The sequence below is a fragment of the Gymnoscopelus microlampas genome (assembly GCF_963454915.1).
Source record: "Gymnoscopelus microlampas genome assembly, chromosome: 21".
NCBI classification, from domain to species: domain Eukaryota; kingdom Metazoa; phylum Chordata; class Actinopteri; order Myctophiformes; family Myctophidae; genus Gymnoscopelus; species Gymnoscopelus microlampas.
Genome location: NC_139958.1, coordinates 42,988,157 through 43,010,403, shown reverse-complemented (window position 1 = coordinate 43,010,403; position 22,247 = coordinate 42,988,157). Strand labels below are relative to the sequence as shown.

The window sequence follows — 22,247 nt, the reverse complement described above, 5'->3', positions numbered from 1 at the left end:
ACACCCGCGCGGGGGGGGGTTAACAGGGAGCGTCGGCGTGCTTGTAGTAGCCGCGGTGCAGCGCCGCGTACGCGATGCTTTCCGCCGAGCGTCTCTGGTCCATGCTCAGCAGCGCCTCCAGCAGGCTGTTGATGTCGGCCTTGAGGCCCTCGCGCTGCATCCAGTTCTTCAGCAGGTCGTAGACCTTGTCGCCCGGCGGGCCGCTCTCGGCGATGCGGATGTGGTTGTCGCTGACGCCGATCAGCCGGAAGAACTTGTTGTGGATCCGCACGTCCAGGTACTCGTCGAACAGGTCGAAGCTCTTCCTCAGCGACCTTTCTGATCCTTGGAAAAAAGTAATAAAAAGGGGACAAACGGACGGTCTCACTTCTTAACCCTTTAAGAACGCATCTGTGCCATTTTAAGATTTCTTTGGCCATTCAAAAATAGCAGATCTACAAGCTCATAGCGCGGCGCCGAGTGCTGCGCTATGAGCTTGTATATCTGCTATTGAAATGGTGGACATTTTGTGCAAATCTCTGAATCTGTCTTTTTTAACTCTGTTACAACTTCTGGGGGGTCCCTGGAACAAAATATTTTGAGTTGGGGGTCCACGGCCAAATACATATTTTGGGTGGCCCTCGACATGAAAAGGTTTGGGAACCACTGATTATAGCAATATAAGAGAACAAAAGTTAGAGATTTAGGAGACATTTGTAGAATCCCCCAGAAGCAAAATGTTTGCTTTAAAAATATATATATTCAAAGATTTGCACACATTTTCACTATTTTAAAACAAAATAGCAGATCTACAAGCGTTCCCGGTCTTAACACTTCTACTGCCAATCGCGTAGATCTACGTGAACATTTTTTTTTTTTTTTTCCAATTTGACCCAAAGACCAAGGAGATATGATTTATCGAAGATATAGACTCCTATCCACTTCCTTGTTAACTTAAAACTTAAAAATGATTTATCTCGGCTCCTGAGTACTTTTTTTTTTTTCAATGAAAAATCTCTGGCACTGGCTAGAAATATTCAGAAATACCTCTGGCAGTTACTGGGTTAATGGGTTACCCGTGTAAATAAACCCCATTATGCTTTGTTGTGTGTCAAATAGGGAAAATAGCCGATCAAATGCTCACCACGCGTTGCGGCGCATTGTGAGCCTTAGATCGGCTATTTTTTAGCCACGTGTTCACCTATTTTCATCAAACGTTCGTCCATTTTTGCAGAATGTTTGCCTATTATGACATGCCATGCAATGTTATACACATCATGTTATCCATTTTACTTACAATAAAATGCATTCTAAACGGCTAACTGCAGCTTACATTGAGTACTTAAAGATGACCCCCTAAAGCGTGTAGAGAATAGAACGCTAGCTTCATGAAGTGAGGAATGGGTCGATAAACTTACCGAGTAGTGGAAGTAATCTGTTCTGTAAAGGATCATCCTGCAACACAGAAAATAAAACAAATATATTAATATAATGTTACAAGTTTAAAGCAGAGGAAAGAGCCCATAATAAATCTATTCATTATTTTATAATTCTTTGGTGTCAATTTGTTCATAGAAATGTGTTGATTTGTTGATTGAATCGAAAAAGTAATCAATAAAAAATCACACCCAGAGTGAAGAGAGTGGTGCCTTTGAATTAGTGTAACTGGTTGCATCCTTGTGTTGCAATCAGCTGCAGATGTCGAGGCCGTGCTCAAACATACGGACGGACGGACGGACAGACACACACACACGGTCAAGTGTAGGAGTGGCTGGCACCACTCAAAAATAAACGCTAACAAAACAATGGATAGTTGCATCCGCTTCCTTCTCACCATGTCTGTGGGCTGCAGCCTCTGCGAGGTGGGGCTGTGATGCGGGGAGCTGCCACTGGAGGCCGCCGTGGGCAGAGCCGACAGGCTGGTTTGGGACGAGCTGGTGGTGTTGGGCAGACTGTCCCCTAGGCCGCGGTCCTCGTCCTCGAGGGGGGGCGACGCCTTGCTCAGACCCCCCGCCTGGGTCTCCTGAAGCAGGGGGCGGGACTCCGGGCGAGACTCCTCCCCCTCCAGCCCGGCGTTTTGGTTGTTTTGTCTCTCCTCCGGCGTGGGGCCGCTCTCATCCTGAGAACATGAGGCATTGAGGGACAGGAGAAAACACATTCATATGAACTGGATGAAGCCATTAATTACTGCTAATTAAGGTGGTGTAAGTATTTTGTTGTTATTGCCGTTTATCATTGCTATAGAGCATACGTGGGCAACTGGTGGCCCGGGGGCCACATGCGGCCCCCACCTTCACTTAATGCGGCCCGCAGGTTAATATGGGAATACGGATATATTATTGATTTCAGCTGTTACAATTCCAAACATGCAAACATGCTTGGAATTCATGCTTTAATGACTTCAGTCTATATTAGTGGTATTTAAGTTCATAAAGTTAACATAAGTATAACTGAATGCATTTGAAATTAAGTACAACTATTACTTTTCAGGATTCCAATTCAAAAATAGCAAAAACAGCAGATCTAAAAGCTTGTCGCCGTGCAACACGTTTTGAGCTTGTAGATCTACTAATTTTGCTACTTTTGTGTGACATAAAATGACGAAGTAGGGCATTAATTATGAAAAAAGTTAAAATACAGTCCGACAGTATATGCAATGTGGCCCCCTGGACTGAGTGTGGAAATATAGTGGCCCTCTCCATCATCAAAGTTGCCCACCCACGCTATAGAGTGTTTTTTTTTTCAGTAATAGGGGTCTCCCAGTCTCTCCAGCTCTGTAAATAGAACATATATGTTCAGGTCGGGATACCAATTTCATCCATTCCCACCCAATTTCATTCAGGAGAGAGGACGAATACAGGATAAACAAGTGAAATTGGACGTTATTAAAGAGCTGGAGAGACATGGAGACCCCTGTTACTGAACACACACACTCTATAGCAATGATTACTATCACCATTATAGAGCTTTAACTTTTTGGAATTAAAAGAAAAAAAGATTAGAATTCAATAATGAATTACTTACGATGGGAATCTTGACAATTTCACTGTTATCACTCTGGCTCTCAGAACCTGCACCAGAGAGCAAAGACAAAATGGCGTCAGGAAAACCTTGGTAAAAAACAAACAAACATGAAAACATTTTTAAAAATGTACAGTATAGCAACATACATTTGTTGTCATTTTTTAATACATATTTGAAGTTTTTCAGAAAACGGAGGATTTAGGATCAGGATTTAGAAGGCGTTTTTAGAATTGGCCTCAGGTCTGAATGGGTTAAGAGTGTCTGTGGGTTTTCTAAATATTGAAACGACAATTTATTTTCCCCTAATAGGCTCTATGCACAGCAGCCATATTGGAACGAAATTGGGCCTCTTCCTTATTTCCTTCACAGGTGTTACCAATGATTCTAATGAAGGCTCTGTTCCATTCTGGTCAAACAGAGTGTGAACCCCCTCATGGTTCCTTGAGGGGGTTCCAAATGGCACCTTGTGGGTGTGTAACTCTGAGAGTGCACACATGGAACCAAATGGACCCGTAAGGGTCCATTTGGTTCCATTTGTACACTCTCAGAGTTATGGGGGTCCCTGAAATTAAAAGGTTTGAGAACCACTGTGCTACACTAAATGGAACAGAGCCTTCATTAGAATCATTGGTATCACCTGTGAAGGAAGTAAGAAGAGGCCCAATTTCTTTCCAATATTATGCCTATTCCTGAAAAGTAAAGGTTTCGGACATGCAAGACATTGTGTTCAGTACTTACATGGTTTTTCACATGAATGTTTGCTAATGAACCACCATGCCGTCACTCCAACCACGACGAGGAGGATCAGTAGAATCACCACGGGGATAACTGTTCAAAAACAAACAGTACGATGACGTCAGGACATTGCAAAACATTTCTTTAAGACATTCCATAAATAGCAGACCTACAAGCTCAGCTTGTAAGCTTTACATTATAGATCGGCTACGTTAGCCACGCGACACCACCGCACCACAAAGTATGACCCTATGCTAAGTTGGCTGGGGTCCCCCAGGGCTTTCTACTAGGTTCACTCCTTTTGCCCTCTACACCAAATCTCTTCCCCGAAAACAGTCGATCTACAAGTTCACAATGAGTGTCGTGTCGACGCGTTGTGAACTTGTAGGTCGACTATTTTAGCTGAATGCTCCCCCAGAATAGAGACACGCATCATTTCAATAAAAAAATGTAAATTGAGTTTTAAATGTTGATCAATATAGTATAGAATCAATAATGCATGATATACAGTAGTCAGGGTTGGCAATTAACAAAAGAAATATCAAAACCAATATTTAGAACCAGTAAGCGACAGACTTAATCTTGCTCATGTACCGTAAGTTAATCAAATTATTGAGAACAGTTTCTCGAATGTATTTTTAAAATGTATTATATATCAATGTATCCCTTCAGTATGTTAGTACAAGCGCACACAATAGCAAAAATAGCTAATCTACAAGCTCAGTTTAGATCTGCTATTGTCACTTTTCTTATATATATAATTAGTCAAAAGTTTTAAATAATCATGATGCTAATTTGAAGTCATATCGCCCAACCCTATACAGTGGTTAACCTATGGATTATTGTACAGGAACGATAATGTATGACATAGTTACCTATGGATTCAGGAGAGCTGGGGGCGGGGGTAGTGAGGGCCGGAGAGTTTTCGGTGGGATCGAGGTCTCGTTTCCTACATATGGTGTTGGAAAACGGGGTGCACTTCCTGACCTCCTCGTCCCCCGCTTTACACCTGAAACACACACACAAGTACGTAACGTAATGAGACGTATGAACACATTTACATATGGAGTGAGCGGAAATTATCGGTCTCGTTCAAATCTAATTAATGTAATGACACTAATCTTCACTGATGAGAAATGTTCATGGATATTATGAACTGATCCATTCCAGAGGAGAGGAAATTAAAGAGGCTTTTTAGTTTTTAGATCGACCTATCGCAGCCAAACTACTGAAGGGAAATATATCTACAAAACCCAGACAAATAAAAACATCTTTGGACATGCCACACTGATTAACCCATTGAGACCTGAAGCCGATTCTACATCTCTCCTAAATCTCAACAGTATTCTGAAAAACTTATGTTTCTATATCAGTGGTGCTCAAACTTTTTCATGTCAAGGACCCCCAAAATGATATGTATTTGGCCGCGGACCCCATCATAATATTTTGTTCCAGGGACCCCCAGAAGCAAAGATTTGAGTTAAAAATGTTCGCTTTAAAAAAATAATATATATATTCAAAGATTTGCACACATTTTCATGATTTTTCAAAAATAGCAGATCTACAAGCTCATAGCGCGGCACCGAGTGCCGCGCTATGAGCTTGTATATCTGCTATTTTTGAATAGCCCAAAGTGTAAAATAATGCTTTTCAGCTCAAATCTAAAAATGACACAGTTCCAGGTCTTAATGGGTTAAAAAAATACAGTGGTCATAATGACAATGAAAGTATCCGTTGCTAATTAGCATCAACCCCAAACTCGCAGCCATTATTTTCAAAATAAGTGGTAGACACTTTTTAAAAAAATATATATTTTGCAGTTTTAACTTTTTAGGGGCGCTGACATTAAAAGTAGGGGTGCAAAAAGGGTCTAAAAACGCCCCTGGCGTCATGCAAGCCAATTTCTAAACCTGTAGTGAGGCCAGCCTGAGACGGAATGAAGTGTGATCGTTGTGTTAAAAACGTGCCCAGTTAGAGGTCACTCACCTGGCACAGCGCTTGCACACCTCACAGGCCTGGTCGGGCACACAGAACGTCCCGGGTTTACACTGGCATTTAGTGTCCGTAGTGCTGGTGCACGACTCCGTTTCTATCTCATCTGTGGACAGAGGGGACCAGAGAAATGTGCATTAGAATCAAACTGATTAAATTATATAGTTGAGTTTAGGGATGGTAAAGCATCCAATGTACAGTACCTGCAAACAAACAGACAAAGTTGATCCAAGGGAACAGAGACCAGATACTTTTATAAAAAAAAAAAAAAAAAATCTCTTTACACAGGTAAAATATCTAATTGGAAAACAAAAATCAAAGACCAGGATAACTGGATTTACACAGAGTTTGCAATGAGAAACAAAATTCCAGAATCTCCTAGATTTTCTCTATTTTTCCTCTAATCCAAGTAGCCCGGAAATCCAGTAACCTGTTCATTTACATAGTATAACACTAAATCCACATGTTGAAAGAAAATTATGACAACATACATAGATGACAAAAATATTCCTGATCCGACTTAAAGCGTAAGGACTCTCTGGTAGAGGTTTGAGTTGAGTGTGTAGTTCAGGGGGTCTCAAAGTGGGGTCCCCAGCTAAATGACTTAATATAGCAGAAAAATCCAACTACTTTAATCCTATATACACCGGCTATCTACAGCGCGCCGTTATGAGCTTTTTTTCTTTTTTTTGTGTCTCTGGCACAAAATATTTCTAGATGGGGGTCCACAGCTGAATACATGTATGTTCATTTGGAGGTCTTTGAAATTAAAATGTTTGTGAACCACTGGTGTAGTCAGCTTGTCATGATGTATCTACAAATATTGCCCAGATATCTAGCTCTGTTCCTCCATTGATTAGAAATTGATCATTTAAAAAAATCACTTTCTCATTGACTTACGTTGGACAGTGAAACAGCTCTCAAAGTCAATCTTTTTTAAGCACATAAACAAACACAAACAAAGCCGATTCTACCAATGTATAACATCACAAAACCCAGCACAGCATTTGTTTTTGTTTCAAGACAAAATGTCAACTTCCTGTTGATTTTACCGTTTGAAGATCCAGATATGTGGATTTTTCTTAAAAAAACCCCGAAATAAATACAAATTCCGTACTGGGTTTTGTGATGTTTGGCAGAATCCACGTTTTGCTTGTGTTTGTTTATGTGCTAAAAGAGTGCCTTTAAGAGCTATGCAATGTAAGTCAATGAGAAGACTATTTTAGGAATATCAATTTTTGCTCGACGGAGCGATTATTGAAAATATCTCCCAAATATTTGGAGTCACATCATGTCAAGCCTCTACCAGAGTCATTGCACTTCAACAGTAACACTAGGTTAAAACAATAGGCTCTATGCACAGCAGCCATACAAATGAGTGAGTGTACAAATGGAACCAAATGGTGTACAAATGAGTGTACAAATGGAACCAAATGGACCCGTAAGGGTCCATTTGGTTCCATTTGTACACTCTCAGAGTTACACACCCACCATAAGGGGCCATTTGGGAACCAAAATGGAGTGTTTCTAGTGAGCCAACATGCACGATATCAGCACCCTGACCAGAATGGAACAGAGCCTTCATTAGTATCATTGGTAACACCTGTGAAGGAAGTAAGAAGAGGCCCAATTTCTTTCCAATATGGCTGCTGTGCATAGAGCCTATTGGTTCACGGTTAGTATAGAAGCAAAAAAGGCACATCATTTCATTGATGTCGGGCAGAAACCTTGTGTCTCTGACTGTATTTCAATGTGTTATGTATTTTCCTAAATTAATGCCCTATTTCATCATCCTACACTACAGCATCACACAAAAGTAGCAAAAATAGCCGATCTTCAAGCTCACAACGCACTGCGATGCAACACGTAGATTGTCATTTTTGGTACTTTTTTATGTTGCTGTAGACAGTATGACTTAGAAGGCGTTAATTTACCCAAAACAAAGAGGAGAAAAAAAGAAGAAAAAAAAGCACTGCCAGTGCCCAGCCGACAGTTAGATGCTGAGTTTTCTCATAGCTTTGACTGTTAAACAGGAGTTTGTTGTAGAACCACTAAGGTCGTGAACTTATGTTGCATTTCTGGAAAGAGTGATCAATTGTTCAACACCTCTGAATCGATGCTTCACTGCTGGTCAGTCAGCTCGCACCATGGTCTCTGACTCACAATGGTGGAGGAACTACTCAGACAAAATGTTGTCAACCACTCTGAGCTTTATACTAGCGTCTTTTCCGTTTTCGCTCAACACTAAATATCTTCGCTGAATATGGAAGATCTATAAGCTTGTGAGCTTATAGATCTGATATTTTCCCCCAAAGTTTCCCCCAGAATACGGATGCTATCGTTTAAGTGGTTAAGTAAAAGTGGCAATACCACAATGTAAAAAATATTCTGTTAAAAGTAAAAGGTATTACACATTTTACTTGAGTAAAAGTACAAACATTTTTGGCATCAAATACACTTAAGAGTACCAAAATTGTACATCGGAGTACCAAAATATCTCGAACCTTTCCAAAAATAGCTGATCTACAAGTTCACATCGCCACACGTTATTACACGCTATTTTAAAATAGCTAAAAACTGCGCTCGAGTAAATGTAACTTTCCAGCACTGCTTAGTCGATCCTTCAGTCTGCAGTTAGCCCAGCTAAACACCACGGTCGGGGTTTGCATTTGTGGAGAGTTTGGTAGACAACACTGCGATTGTCCCATTTAATCACCAAACTTACCAAACCAATAACAAACAGAACATGAATGTTTGCGCTTTAAATGGCCCTGCTGTAACAACACGCGCTGAGCAATTACACATTCTAAACACAGCAGCTAAACGGTGGGTTTTTTACACAAATACAATTCAACTGTGGCTCCCTCCCTGCACTGCCATGATGTTTCCTGGGTTGATATTAGGCAGAAGAGAGGAGGAGGGTCGACAACATGATTGTTGGTGTTCTCTTCTTATCTTCAAGGGAAACGCGCTGAAGGAAATAGTTAGTCAAAGCATGCTCGACTGCGACTGAGAAACTCCTTAATCAGTCAGCCCTCTGCTATAGTCTCCAACACAAGCTGCTAGATTACAGTCTGTCATTGTCTGTCAAGCATTTTTGCATTAATGCAGAGGATAAGTTAGCCACTTTAGTCCTATACACTTAGTCGTTCAAAAAATTGCCGATCTGCAAGCTCACAACGCGTTGTGTAGATATTATCCTCGCAGATGTTGTACATTTTGGAAACTCATTTAGGAATAACTGGTTGCCTCATGTTCGAGCATAGCCTACAGCCACGGTAACTACAAACCCAAGCTTGAAAATCTATTACAAATGTAAGTTATTAGATTTTCAGGCCTTCAAATCCAGCCCATATATCGCGCTGATCAGAGTAATGGCCACCAAGTTATGGCCATTTGACGTGTTAACCCATTAAGACCTGAAGAAGTATCTGTGTCACTTTTTCATTTGAGCTAAAAAGCATTATTTTACACTTTGGGCTATTCAAAAATAGCAGATATACAAGCTCGTAGACGTGCTATTTTTTAACTCTCTCAGTGCCAATGAAATAAAAGAATATGTTCATACTGTGCCAGCAATTCTTTTTCTTTCAGAGTAAAAAAAAAAAGTGCTTAGGAAGCGAGATACAGCCTTTTTCAGTTATAAGTTAAACAAGGAGTGGATGGAGCTGCAAATCTTCAGATAATGATATCTTGGGTTCTGAACATTTTTTTTCAAAAAAAGAAATAAAATAAAAATAATATATATATATATATATCTTTTTTTTAAACTCTGGATTTTTCGTTCTTGGCACCGAGGGCATTCAGAAAAAAACTCAGGATATCTCGTTGTGTGGCACCGAGAGAGTTAATAGCCTAATAAGTCTAAAATGATACATGCATTAGGAGGAGCGGCTTGCCCTGACCAATATGGCGGCCGCATTGACGCATGGCTCCAATGAGCAGGAGCAGCCAATGCAGTATCTAGGTCATTGGGGGTCCGGGGACCCCCAGAGGTCCTTGGGGGGGGGGGTAGTACCAGGGGGTCCCCCAGCAAAATGTGTTAATATAGCGTCACAATCATATTAACCACTTGAACCATATTTTATACTTTGGCTATTCAAAAACAGGAGATATACAAGCTCATAGCGCGGCGCCGAGATGGGGCGTCCGCAGCCAAAAAAAACGTATCATTTTGGAGGTCCTTGACATGCAAACGTTTGAGGAGCCACTGATCCAGGTGCATATCATAACATCTATGGCATGAAAAGGGCAGGACAAAAACAAGGGGCCGAGATATCCTTCCCTCCACCTCGAACACACAAAAAACACGGCGAGACAATGGAGGCTCAATAGCTTCACTTTATGGCCAGAACCGGCGAGGTGTCGGGTGGCAGCGTTTTTGTTCTGCCCTTTTTTCTTGTTTCAGAACTAGGACAAAGAACACACCTGTACGGGGCGAGGTGCTGCCCCCAATGGAGCTCAGACTACACTCAAAAGGGATGAAACAACACAAGCACCTTTATTGTAACCATTTGTTACGCTTGTGTGTTGTGCGTTTTACATTGTCCTGGAGCTGCTGCTAATAGGCGTTATTTTCTTGGCGACAAGAACCCCCAAAAAAAGATAATTTATCAGCTTGAAGCTTTAGTGTTCCAGTTCCAAAAGGTTCTGCTATTTAAAACATAATAACGTTTAATCACTTCCTGTTTCGCTCGTCTGTCCTGTACGACTTCTCTCTCTCCCGATTGGATGAATTTGGTATCCTGACCTGAATCCCGACCTGAGTATTGTCTGTTTACTAGAAGAGCTGGAGAGACGTGGAGACACCTGTTACTGAACTAACATTCTACACAGCAATGATAACTAACAGAATAGAGTCCGGAATTAAAAATTAACTTGAGTAAAAGTACAAAAGTATTGGTATCCAAATGTACTTAATACCAAAAGTAAAAGTACCAAAATGTTTGAAAATAGAAGATCTACAAGGTCACAACGCGTCGCGACGCGTTGTGACCTTGTAGATCTGCTATTTTCAAATAGCCTGGGTATAAAATAAGGCTAAAGTGGTTAATGTATGTTTTAGAATGTAATAATGTATATCTGCAAAGTATCTTAGTAACTAAACTTTTAAAATAATTGTAGTGGAGTAAAAGTACAATATTTGCCTCTGAGATGTAGTGGAGTAGAAGTAAAAGTATAGACAATTGGAAATACTCCAGTAAAGTAAAAGTACCTCAAAACTGTACTTAAGTGCACTACTTGAGTAAATGTACTTAGTTACTTTACACCAGTTACTTTACACCACTGTATTTAACACATCATTATTTGAACAGAAAAGAGATATCACTTACACCACCCTTAATTGACTAGCTCTTTGTGACCCTGGATAACATGTTTGTGATCGTCAAGACATAAGGTTGTAATTTCCTCTCTTGAATTTACTGGACATGACAGATTACAGAATATTTCTTTCCGGTATGTCTTGGATCAGCCCGACTACTGGCATTGGAGCTGATGTGTTGGCAGCGACATTTAAACGAAATATGTTTGAAAATGGGTGTGAGCAGAAAGGTCTATGTAAATGTTGTGCTCGCGCATTGAAATGCAGCTCAACAGAACTACGACACGAGCAAAACACGTATGCATCCAGCTGCAGAGATGCATAACCCGGCGATGACAACACTATGTGGTGTGTTGAAACCATTAGGGCACTTTTGCACTGAAAAATGTCTAACCACGGGCGAACCAGCAAGCGAGTGTTGTCCCAAACTGTTTTTGGAGCTAAAAAGCATTATTTTACACTTTGGCTATTCAAAAATAGCAGATCTACAAGCTCGTAGCGCGGCACCGAGTGCCGCGCTACGAGCTTGTAGATCTGCTATTTTTGAAAAATCGTGAAAATATGTGCAAATCTTTGAATATATATTGTTTTATAGCAAACATTTTTAACTCAAATCTTTGCTTCTGGGGGTCCCTGGAACAACCTATTTTAAGACGGGGGTCGGCGGCCAAATACATATCATTTTGGGGGTCATTGAGATGAAAAAGTTTGAGCACCACTGATATAGAAACATACGTTTTTTTTTCAGAAAACTGTTGGGATTTAGAAGACATTTTGTAGAATCGGCTTCGGGTCTTAATGGGTTAACTGCATCTCCGGTCGTACTACTTTTAGGACCATAACAAAAGTCGCATACGCAACTATTTTATTTAACTACAGAGCAACATCACTAGTCTTTTTAGGCAGTGTGGCCAAATGTTAAGTCACTCAGCTGTACCGTGAACACAATCCAATTCCGCCTTTTTCCGCATGCTTGCACAGCATTTCTATTGTATTTACGGTCCAATAAACTGTATTTTGTTCAAATGGCAGTGTAACCAAATGTAACCAGGTGTGAAAAGGTGTCTACAAAAAGAATTGCCTTTCTTTCTCATCATGAGAATGACACAATGTACAGCCTGCCCGGTTTCATTTTAAAACACTCAAACAAGTCACGTGACTAATACTTGCAGGTCGTGAATAATATATTTTAGGAAAGAAGGGCCTTATACAATCTGCCCTCGTACCACGATTGATACCCAGGACGAGGATTTTGGACTTTGGACTTTAATTTAAAAAAAATAAAAGGAATTAAGCAGTCTACAAGCTCACAGCGTGTCTCATCGCGACGCATTGTGAGCGTGTCGATCTGATATTCCAAACAAATTCAAAAGATTTTTAAATGCTTTTGAATATTTTTGAATATTCTTGCCTTTAACCCATTGAGACCTGGAACGCATCTGTGTCACTTTAGATTTATTTTTTATATTTTTTTCAAAAAACTGCTAGGATTTACATTTTTTTAAAGAATCGCCTCAGGTCTTAACTCATTCACGGCCTCTGATGTAATTGACGTAATTAACCAATACTGCCACTGACGTAAAAAACATATATATATATATATATATATATATATATTTTTTTTTTTTTTGACCCAAAGACCAAGGAGATATGATTTGTCGAAGATCTAGACTCCCATCCACTTCCTTGTTAACTTAAAACTTAAAAATTCTGTATCTCGGCTCCTGAGTACTTTCTTTTTTCAATGAAAAATCTCTGGCAGTGGGCAAACGCAAAAAAAAAAGTTCTGGCAGTGAATGAGTTAATGGGTTAATGACGAGCCCAAAATCAGGATGCCAGGTTGAAAGTAGTTAGTCAGTTCAAAGTTCAAAGTGACGCAACACACCCACACACCTGTCAACGCCTGTAAACAATAAAAACATAAAAAAAGATTCCCGGCACACTCCTAACTTCCGACGCACAAATATTGATTTTGGACGCGGAGAAATAAAAGAACAGGCTGGCCTTCTTCAACCCTGAAGAAACGTCCCTTCCTAAATAAATATTTGTGTCGGAAGTGACTCTTTCATGTTTGTATTAGCACAAATACAGTACTCCAGTACTATGTGCTTCAGAAATACAGAACAATCATTCAGTGTTGGGCAAGTAACAAGTTACTTGTTACAATACCAATTACTTGGTATCAAGAGTGACTAGTTACATTACAAGTTTTATTACTATGTTATTTTTGCTGCTCAACCCAACATCCCCCCATACTTTTTTTTTTATGTCATGATTTTGGGAGAGGGCACATGCTTAACCCAAGACCTGAAGCCGATTCTACAAATGTCTTCTAAATCCCAACAGTATTCTGAAAAAAAAACCGTATGTTTTTATATCAGTGGTGCTCAAACTTTTTCATGTCAAGGACCCCTAAAATTATATGTATTTGGCTGCTGACCCCCATCTCAAAATATTCTGTGCCAGGGACCCCCAGAAGCAAAGATTTGAGTTAAAATGGTTCGCTTTAAAACAATATATTCAAAGATTTTCACACATTTTCCAGATTTTTCAAAAAATAGCAGATCTACAAGCTTGTAGATCTGCTATTTTTGAATAGCCAAAGTGGCTGAATAGCCAAAAGTGGTTGAATAGCCAAAGATTGCTTAACTTGGAGTAACAAGTAGCCTAAAAGGTACAATATTGTGTGGTGGAGTAGAAGTATATAGCAGAGGTCTTCAACAGGGGGTCCGGGACCCCTAGGGGGTCCTCAGAGTTACTACAGGGGGTCCGCCAAATCTTTGTGTGATATGATTTTTTTTTTTTACATTAACCACTTGAACCCAAGCATCCCTTTTCTGAGGAGAACTTTAGCCACAAATAGCCGATCTACAAGCTCACAACGCCTCGCAGCGCGAGGCGTTGTGAGCTTGTAGATCGGCTATTTTTGGCAAAGAGGTATAGGTGTAGAGGGAAAAAAGAGCAGACCAAGTAAACAAAAAAAGTTGAATCTGCAACACAATTTTATACAATATAGAGGGGGGTCCCTCCTTCATCTCTCTCTCAGCTAGGGGGTCCTTGGCCTGAAAACGTTGAAGACCCCCTGGTATAACGCATTGAAAAATGGAAATACTCGAGTAAAGTAGTAGTAAAGAAGTACAGTACCTAAAAATTGTACTGAAGTACAGTACTTAGTCACTTTCTACCATGTTGTATGTTGTCAATATACAGTAAAAAAAGAGGCTCTGACAGATATAGTGTCAATGACACTCGTGTCATTGACACTTTCTGTCTGCTAGGGCCTTGGGCAACACAAAAAAAAAAGACAAATTACCCACTGTACTACATTATGTGTTTAAACGCAGCGTAATCCACGGTCAAACAAAGGTTTTCTCCTTTTGTTTTATACTAAAATGGCGGCCCCGATTAAATATCATCCATCTATAGATGATTACATGTCATAAATAAAGACCAAATCAGCGCTGGAACAAAACAAAAAAAACATGATCGTCACTGTTGGGCAGAAACCTTGTATCTCCGTGATTTAGACTTTTTATATCATTACGTAAATGAATAGGCTCTATGCACAGCAGCCATATTGGGAATGAATTGGGCCTCTTCTCCTTCCTTCCTTCACAGGTGTCACCAATAATACTAATTAAGGCTCTGTTCCATTTAGTGTGGCATAGTGGTTGTCTTATTTTAAAAGGCCCCCATAACTCTGAGAGTGTACAAATGGAACCAAATGGACCCTTACGGGTCCATTTGGTTCCATTTGTACACTCTCAGAGTTACACACCCACCATAAGGGGCCGTTTGGGAACCAAAATGGAGTGTTTCTAGTGAGCCAACGTGCACGATGTCAGCACCCTGACCAGAATGGAACAGAGCCTTCATTAGCATCATTGGTAACACCTGTGAAGGAAGTAAGTAGAGGCCCAATTTCTTTCCAATATGGCTGCTGTGCATAGAGCCTATTCCCCATTTCGTCATACATGCAGTGTCACATGCCAATCTACGAGGCTATCTTTGCTATCAAATACAAAAAAATAAGTGCAAGTGAAACTAAATAATACAGTGGTGGAAAGTAACTAAGTACATTTACTTAACTACAATTTTGAGGCATCTGTACTTTACTTGAGTATTTCCAATTTACAATACTTTGACTTCTACTCCACTAAATCTCAGAGGCAAATACTGTACTTTTTACTCCACTACAATTATTTGAAAGCTTTAGTCACTAGTTACTTAGCAGATATAAATTATGATTTTATGAAACATACATTATCTAGTTTGGCCCCGTTTTATACGTAGGCTATTTGAAAATAGCCGCTCTACAAGCGCACGATGCGCCGTGAGCTTGTAGATCTGCTATTTTCAAACATTTTAGTACTTTTACTTTTGGTGCTTTAAGTACATTTTGATGCCAATACTTTTGTACGTTTAATCAAGTAAATTTAGAATTCTGGACTTTTACTCGCAACAGTATTTCTACATTGCAGTATCGAGTACTTTTTCCACCGCTGAAATAATAAGTACATTGGATCCATTTTTTCTCCCCAATTTTCTGCAAAGTAACACGTTTTGGATATACAAGGTTTCCACCCGACAGCGAAGATATAAAGCAGTCACTAAACTTTTTTTCTTTTTTAAAAAGCTTTAGTGACTAAGCACAAAACGTGTCCCATGGTTGTAACAGTATTCTGCATTGTGCAGCGCAGGGCTTTCAGAGCGCAACAAAGACAGCACAGTGTGAGAGACAATAAAAAAAAAGAGAGCCACACCCAGGTGAGACAGGTGGGCGCAGACAGACAGACAGACAGGTTTCTTAACCCTTTTAGACCTGGAACGCATCTGTGTCATTTTTTGATTTGAGCTAAAAAAAAAAGCATTATTTTACACTTTTGGCTATTCAAAAATAGCAGATCTGCAAGCTCGTAGCGCGGCACCGAGTGCCGCGCTACGAGCTTGCAGATCTGCTATTTTTGAAAAATCGAGAAAATGTGTGCAAATCTTTGAATATGTATATTTTTAAAAGCGAACATTTGTAACTCAAATCTTTGCTTCTGGGGCGTCCCTGGAACAAAATATTTTGAGATGGGGGTCCGCGGGCAAATACATGTACATTTTGGGATCCTTGACATGAAAAGGTTTGAGAATCACCGACATAGTATGTTTTTTTTCAAAAAACTGTTAGGATTTAGAAGACATTGGTAGAATCGGAACCTCAGGCCTTCATGGGTTAAACTCTCTAGAGAGACAGGTAACACACCGGCATTCAGCGCAGGAAACACAAAAACAACACAGACACACCCTGCTACCTCTGTGGACCCAAATGAGATCAGGTTTTACTGCAGAAAGGAGAGAGAGACAAAAAAAAAACTTCCCAACTAAATATTATCTCAAAGTGCCAATCGGACTGCAGAAGCGTCTCAATTGTGTGAAACCTTTTCATGTCATGTGACACTTGATTGACAAACTTGATGGGGTACAATGGGGTGGTGGGTGTTACACAATACGGAATCAGCTTTGTTTGCGTTCATTCATTTCTATGCCAAAAGAGTGACTTTGACGCTTGCAATGTAAAGCCCAGTCCAGACCAAAGCTTTGCGATGCAACAAAATAAGTTGCAGAGGGAGATCGCGGCGGTCTGTAGTTGCCCCATTGCAGATCGGCGCAGTTTGGGGGATTCTGTTGCAAGCGGCTGCACGTTGCAACTGTGAGTATTTGGTGTGGACTGGGCTTAAAAAGGGATAGTTCACCCAAAAAAGGACTTCTTTTCAATTACACACCCCATGAAGCCTTGAATTCATGGAGTTTTTGTTGTTTTTGTCTCCGGTAGGAGACTCAATGTAGACTCTTTGAGTCTCTGCCGGTCATCACATTATTGGTTTAGGAATGCGACATAAGTGGAGGTTTTTTAACCTCCATGAATTCAAGGCTCCATGGGGTGAGTAATCAATAGAAAAAAAGTCATTTTGGGGGTGAACTATCCTTTTAAGTTAATGAGGAGACTATTTTGAAATATCAATTTCTGAATCAATGGAGCAATTATTGGAGGTATCTCACCAATATTTGGAGTTACGTACATCATGGAAAGGTACCTACACAACCCAAACCTCTAGCAAAGTGTCATTTTGCTTCAAGTACTGTAAATGATTTGACTGTGTGTGGTTTTTATAGCGGGCTGTTAACCCAATCAAACCGGGAACGCATCTGTAACCACTTTATCCATATTTCATACTTTGGCTGTTCAAAAATAGCAGATCTACAAGCTCATAGCGCGCTACGAGCTTGTAGATCCGCCATTTTTGAAAATTCTTGAACATTTGTGCAAATATCTGAATATTATTATTATATAATTTTGAAATGGCGGTCCGCGGGCCAAATACATATCATTTTGGGGGGTCCTTGACATGAAAAGGTTTGAGCACCACTGATATAGCGACATACGTTTTTTTCAGAAAACTGTTGGGATTTAGAAGACATTTGTAGAACCCCCAGAAGAAATTTATATTTGAGTTACAAATGTTTGCTTTAAAAATATATATATATAGGCCTATATATATTAACTCATTCAGTGCCAAAAATATTTCTGGCTATATCACCCCTGTGCCAGAGCCAAAAATACATTGTAAAAAAAAAAGTGCTTAGGAAGCGAGATACAGCTTTTTTCAGTAAGATGTTAAACAAGAAGTGAATGGAGCAGCAAATCTTCAAACCATGATATCTTGGGTTCTGAACATTTTTTTTCAAAAAAAAAAAAAAAAAAAAAAACATTCTTTTTTTTTGATTTTTTTATTAATTTTTTATTCATGACGTCTCAGACGTCATTGGCACTCTGGGCTTATGAAAAACGTGACGTCTCAGACGTCATAGGCACTAAATGAGTTAAAAGATTTGCACAAATGTTAAAGATTTTTCAAAAATAGCAGATCTACAATACGAGCTTGTAGATCTGCTATTTTTGAATAGCCAAAGAAATCTAAAAATGACACTCCCGGGTCTTCTTTCCCGGTCTAAACGGATTAAGCTGTTCATTACCTGTGTGACAGTGGGTACAGGACAGACAAGTGTACATTATCATCATCATTATTCTATGTATTATTACCTGTGCGACAGTGGGTGCAGGACAGACAGGCGTACATGCCGTTGGAGTGCTCCGTGTATGTCTGTCCGTGTTCACAGGGCAGACACGTCCCCAGCTCCAGGTCTCTCTCGCAGGGCTTCTGCACAAAGGTGCCTGCAAAGCAAACAAACAAACGACGGTCACACGCACACGTTTAGGCCACCGTAATTATACACACTATGTCCATGCATACGCTTAACCACATTAACCCACTTACGCCCCTGCATACTTTAAGTCCTACGACCAATAGACAAAAGTAAAGACGACCTGCAAGCTTGTAGATCGTTTGCTTTTGATCTCTTTAATTTGACAAAACATTAAACAAAACAAAACATTTTTGGCAAAACATTTTATGTAATTTTTTTTGTGAAAATCTTTGAATTATATATTTTTTAAACATTAAGTTACATTTGTAACTCAAATCTTTCCTTCTGGGGGTCCCAGGAACCAAATATTTTGAGATAGGGTCGGCGCCCCAAACACATATTTTGGGGGTCTTGACATGAAAATGATAGCGACATAAGTTTTTTCAGAATTTAGAAGACATTTGTAGAATCCCCAGAAGCAAAGATTTGAGTTACAAATGTTTCGCTTCATTCAAAAAAATTGCACATGTAAAAAAAATAAAAATGCAGATCTACAAGCTCATAGCTTAAAAATAGCAGATATAGCCTATCTGCTATTTTTGAAAAGCCAAAGTATAAAATAATGATTATAGCTCAAATCTAAAATAGACACAGATGCGTTCCCGGTCGTAATGGATTAATGTTATTTCATCAATAAAATCGTGGTGTTTTAGCAAATAATCCGCAATACCCTCACTGCCCACCAGTGGGCCCTGGCCTACAGGCCTGTTGAATGGCTGGCTTCGAGTGCATGGGAACTGGTGCAGTAGAGATTTAGATTATACAGTGACCTTTGACCCGGGTGCGGGGTGTGTGTGTGTGCGTGATGGTTCTAATTATTTTCACAGTCGGTTCACGCATGCCACAAATTAGACCAGTTGATTCTCATGTGTTTTCAGCCGTTTTATGTGAAACACATGCAGCAAAAAATAAAAGTTAAAAAAAAAAGAATGAGGAAAAACGATACAGGCTGAGAGAGTCAAACATGAAATGTTATGTAAAATATTAACTATGTGACATATTATGGTCAAGTAGTGCGCTATCGCAGCTGCTTGACAATTCTGTGCACGAGGGTCGTCTAGGACACTGGTTCTCAAACTTCTTATTTTTATTTGAATCCAAATTGTTAGAATTGATTTTAAGGTGTTTTTATTCATTTACAAATCATTAAATGGGCTGGCTCCATCCTACCTCTCTGCACTTGTTGAACCATATGTCCCAACCAGGGAATTCTGACCAATTTTTGCTCGAGGTTCCAACCCAAAAATGTAAAAAGACCAGGGGTGACCGCTCTTTCATGGCCACGGCCCCACGACTCTGGAACAGCCTGCCCCTCCACATCCGATCCCCCCCAACCGATCGGGGCTTTCAAGGCCAAACTTAAAACGTATCTCTTTTCCCTCGCTTTTAATAGCACCTAACTTACACGGCTTTTGCCTTTTATCTCATTCCACTCAAAATGATGTCCATGTATTAGTTTATGTACCTAGCCTATATGCAACCTCTACTTATACATATTTCCCTTTCCCTCTCTTTATGTTGCCTTTTAAAGTGTGTCTTCCTTTGTTGCTCTCAATTGTTGTGTGATTTTGTTCTGTTGTTTTTCTTGCATTGATGTCACTGAATTTGCCTGAACAGCACTTTGGTTCAGCTTGTCTGTTTGTAAATGTGCTATATAAATAAAGCTTGATTTGATTTGATTTGATGAGGCCATTCTTCAAAATCCAAACAGTCACTCGGTGCCGTGCTATGAGCTTGTATATCTGCTATTTTTGAATAGCCAAAGAAATCTAAAGTGACACAGATGCGTTCCAGGTATTAATGGGTTAAGGCATCTGTGTCAATTTAAGATTTATTTTGCTATTCAAAAATAGCAGATATACAAGCTCATAGCGCGGCAAATGAACTCGTAGATCTTCCATTTCTTTGAAAAATCGTGGAAATTTTGTGCAAATCTTTGAATATATATAATATATGTTTTAAAGCGATCTGTGCTTCTGGGGGTGGGGGGGGGGGGTCCCTTGAACATGTTTTGAGATGGGGGGGGTCCGCTGCCAAATGCATATCATTTTGGGGGTCCTTAACACGAACAAAAGTTGGAGCACCAGTGATTATAGCAACATACTGTTAGGGTTTAGATCTGTATTTGGCCGCGGACCCCCCCCCCCATCTCAAAACGTTTTGTTCCAGGGACCCCCCATGAAGCAAAGATTTGAGAACAAATGTTCACTTTACAAATATATGTATATATTCAAACAAAGATTTGCACAAATTGTCAAGATTTTCCAAAAATAGCCAAAGAAATCTTAAAATTACCCATTAAGACCTGGAACGCATCTGTGTCACTTTAGATTTCTTTGGCTATTTTTTTTTAAGCTTTTTTTTTTTTTTTTTTTTTTTTAAATATAAAAGAATCAAGAATTGCCTCAGGTATTTTAATGGACTAAGGACGCCACAACTGAAGTGTACACATGGAATCAAAATGGACCTGTGTGTACACTCTCAAGAGTTACAGACATGTACGGGTTCATGTGGAACCTCTTCAAGGAACCCCGAGGGTCCCTGGACGCCTCTCTTTGAGAACTATACTGATCTAGAAATTGAATTCACAATCCATCTAAACTGAAAGGTGTTCCAACGCCAAAGCCTGATTTATAAAGGAGCAGATCAACAAGCTCACGTCTTCGCACCATGTCTGTGTCTGTCTGTGTCCCTTTTATACCCATATATGGAGATCCCTGGTGTCATCAATACGATGTCATAGTACTGACATCATAGACTGGCCTCCAAGTACTCTGACATCATCAGTTACAATGCCTATTGCATTTACCTGAGGGCCAATGCGTTCCTAATGGGCATCAACTTTGTTCAGACTTCAAAATGCTGATTAAGACAAAATGATGATAAAAAAAAGGCCCACAGTTGATGCAATTGAATGTCATTTTGAGTCAGCTGATACTGTTTATGACAGGGGTTTGGCAATTATTCACTAAATAATAAGAGACACTCCTCATTTATACTTTGACGGGTGACTTTGCGTCACGATCATGGGTCAAACATGACTCATTTTCAATGTTTAGCAGACAGTAGATTGTCCTTAACCCTTTAAGACCTGAGGCGACTCTTTAAAAAAAATCTAAATCCTACCAGTTTTTGGAAAAAAAATAAAATAAAAAAAGATTCAAGATTTTTCAAAAATAGCAAATTTTCACGATTTTTCAAAAATAGCAGATCTACAAGCTCATAGCGCGGCACTCGGTGCCCCGCTATGAGCTTGTAGATCTGCTATTTTTGAATAGCCAAGGAAATCGTAAAATGACACAGATGCGTTCCCGGTCTTAAAGGGTTAAATAGCCGTTTGTGTCATGAGGACATCCACGCAGAACCGGAACATTCTGCGTGGTGATAATGTAGACCTGATGATCTACAAGCTCACAATGCATTGTGACACGTTGAGCTTGTAGATCAGCTATTTTTGAAAATAATTTCATAGGCAAGCGGTTATATAAAAAGCTTTTCGTGTTTATTTATTTTTATTTGTTTGCTTATAAGTAGAGAAAACGTTTAATAAGTAAAATACGTTTTTCAATATCAGTCAGAACATGGTCTAGGGGCTCTACCAAATTGGGATCGGACCCAAAAATCTGGCATCGCTCGGATTCCTAGTGAAGATTGAAAGCTGTGCATGGCATTGCTGTAGGGAAGAAACCTTGTATGTCCAAAAGTGTTACTTTTCAGGAAAATAAAAATAATATATAATATTTATTTTATATAATAAAATAAAATAAATAGATCCCTTTCACTTATATTAAAACAATATATTATAATATTAACCCATTAAGACCTGGAACTGTGTCATTTTTAGATTTGAGCTAAAAAGCATTATTTTACACTTTGGGCTATTCAAAAATAGCAGATCTACAAGCTCATAGCGCGGCAATCTTTGAATGTATATATTTTT

General features: G+C 39.6%; 1 protein-coding gene across 1 annotated transcript in view; it reads right to left on the bottom strand.

Annotated features, from left to right (window-relative positions):
- Window positions 1-5: 5 nt before the first annotated feature.
- tnfrsfa (tumor necrosis factor receptor superfamily, member a) overlaps window positions 6-22,247 on the bottom strand; it is a 66,695-nt gene continuing 44,453 nt past the window's right edge. Inside the window, exons 3-10 of the mRNA XM_084047446.1 lie at window positions 18,144-18,275; window positions 5,725-5,836; window positions 4,614-4,747; window positions 3,742-3,831; window positions 3,004-3,050; window positions 1,814-2,098; window positions 1,398-1,434; window positions 6-324 (exon numbers count right to left, since the gene is read on the bottom strand). Of these exons, the coding sequence (XP_083903572.1) occupies window positions 20-324; window positions 1,398-1,434; window positions 1,814-2,098; window positions 3,004-3,050; window positions 3,742-3,831; window positions 4,614-4,747; window positions 5,725-5,836; window positions 18,144-18,275 (1,142 nt within the window). The 3' untranslated portion in view covers window positions 6-19. The remainder of the gene's footprint in view (window positions 325-1,397; window positions 1,435-1,813; window positions 2,099-3,003; window positions 3,051-3,741; window positions 3,832-4,613; window positions 4,748-5,724; window positions 5,837-18,143; window positions 18,276-22,247) is intronic.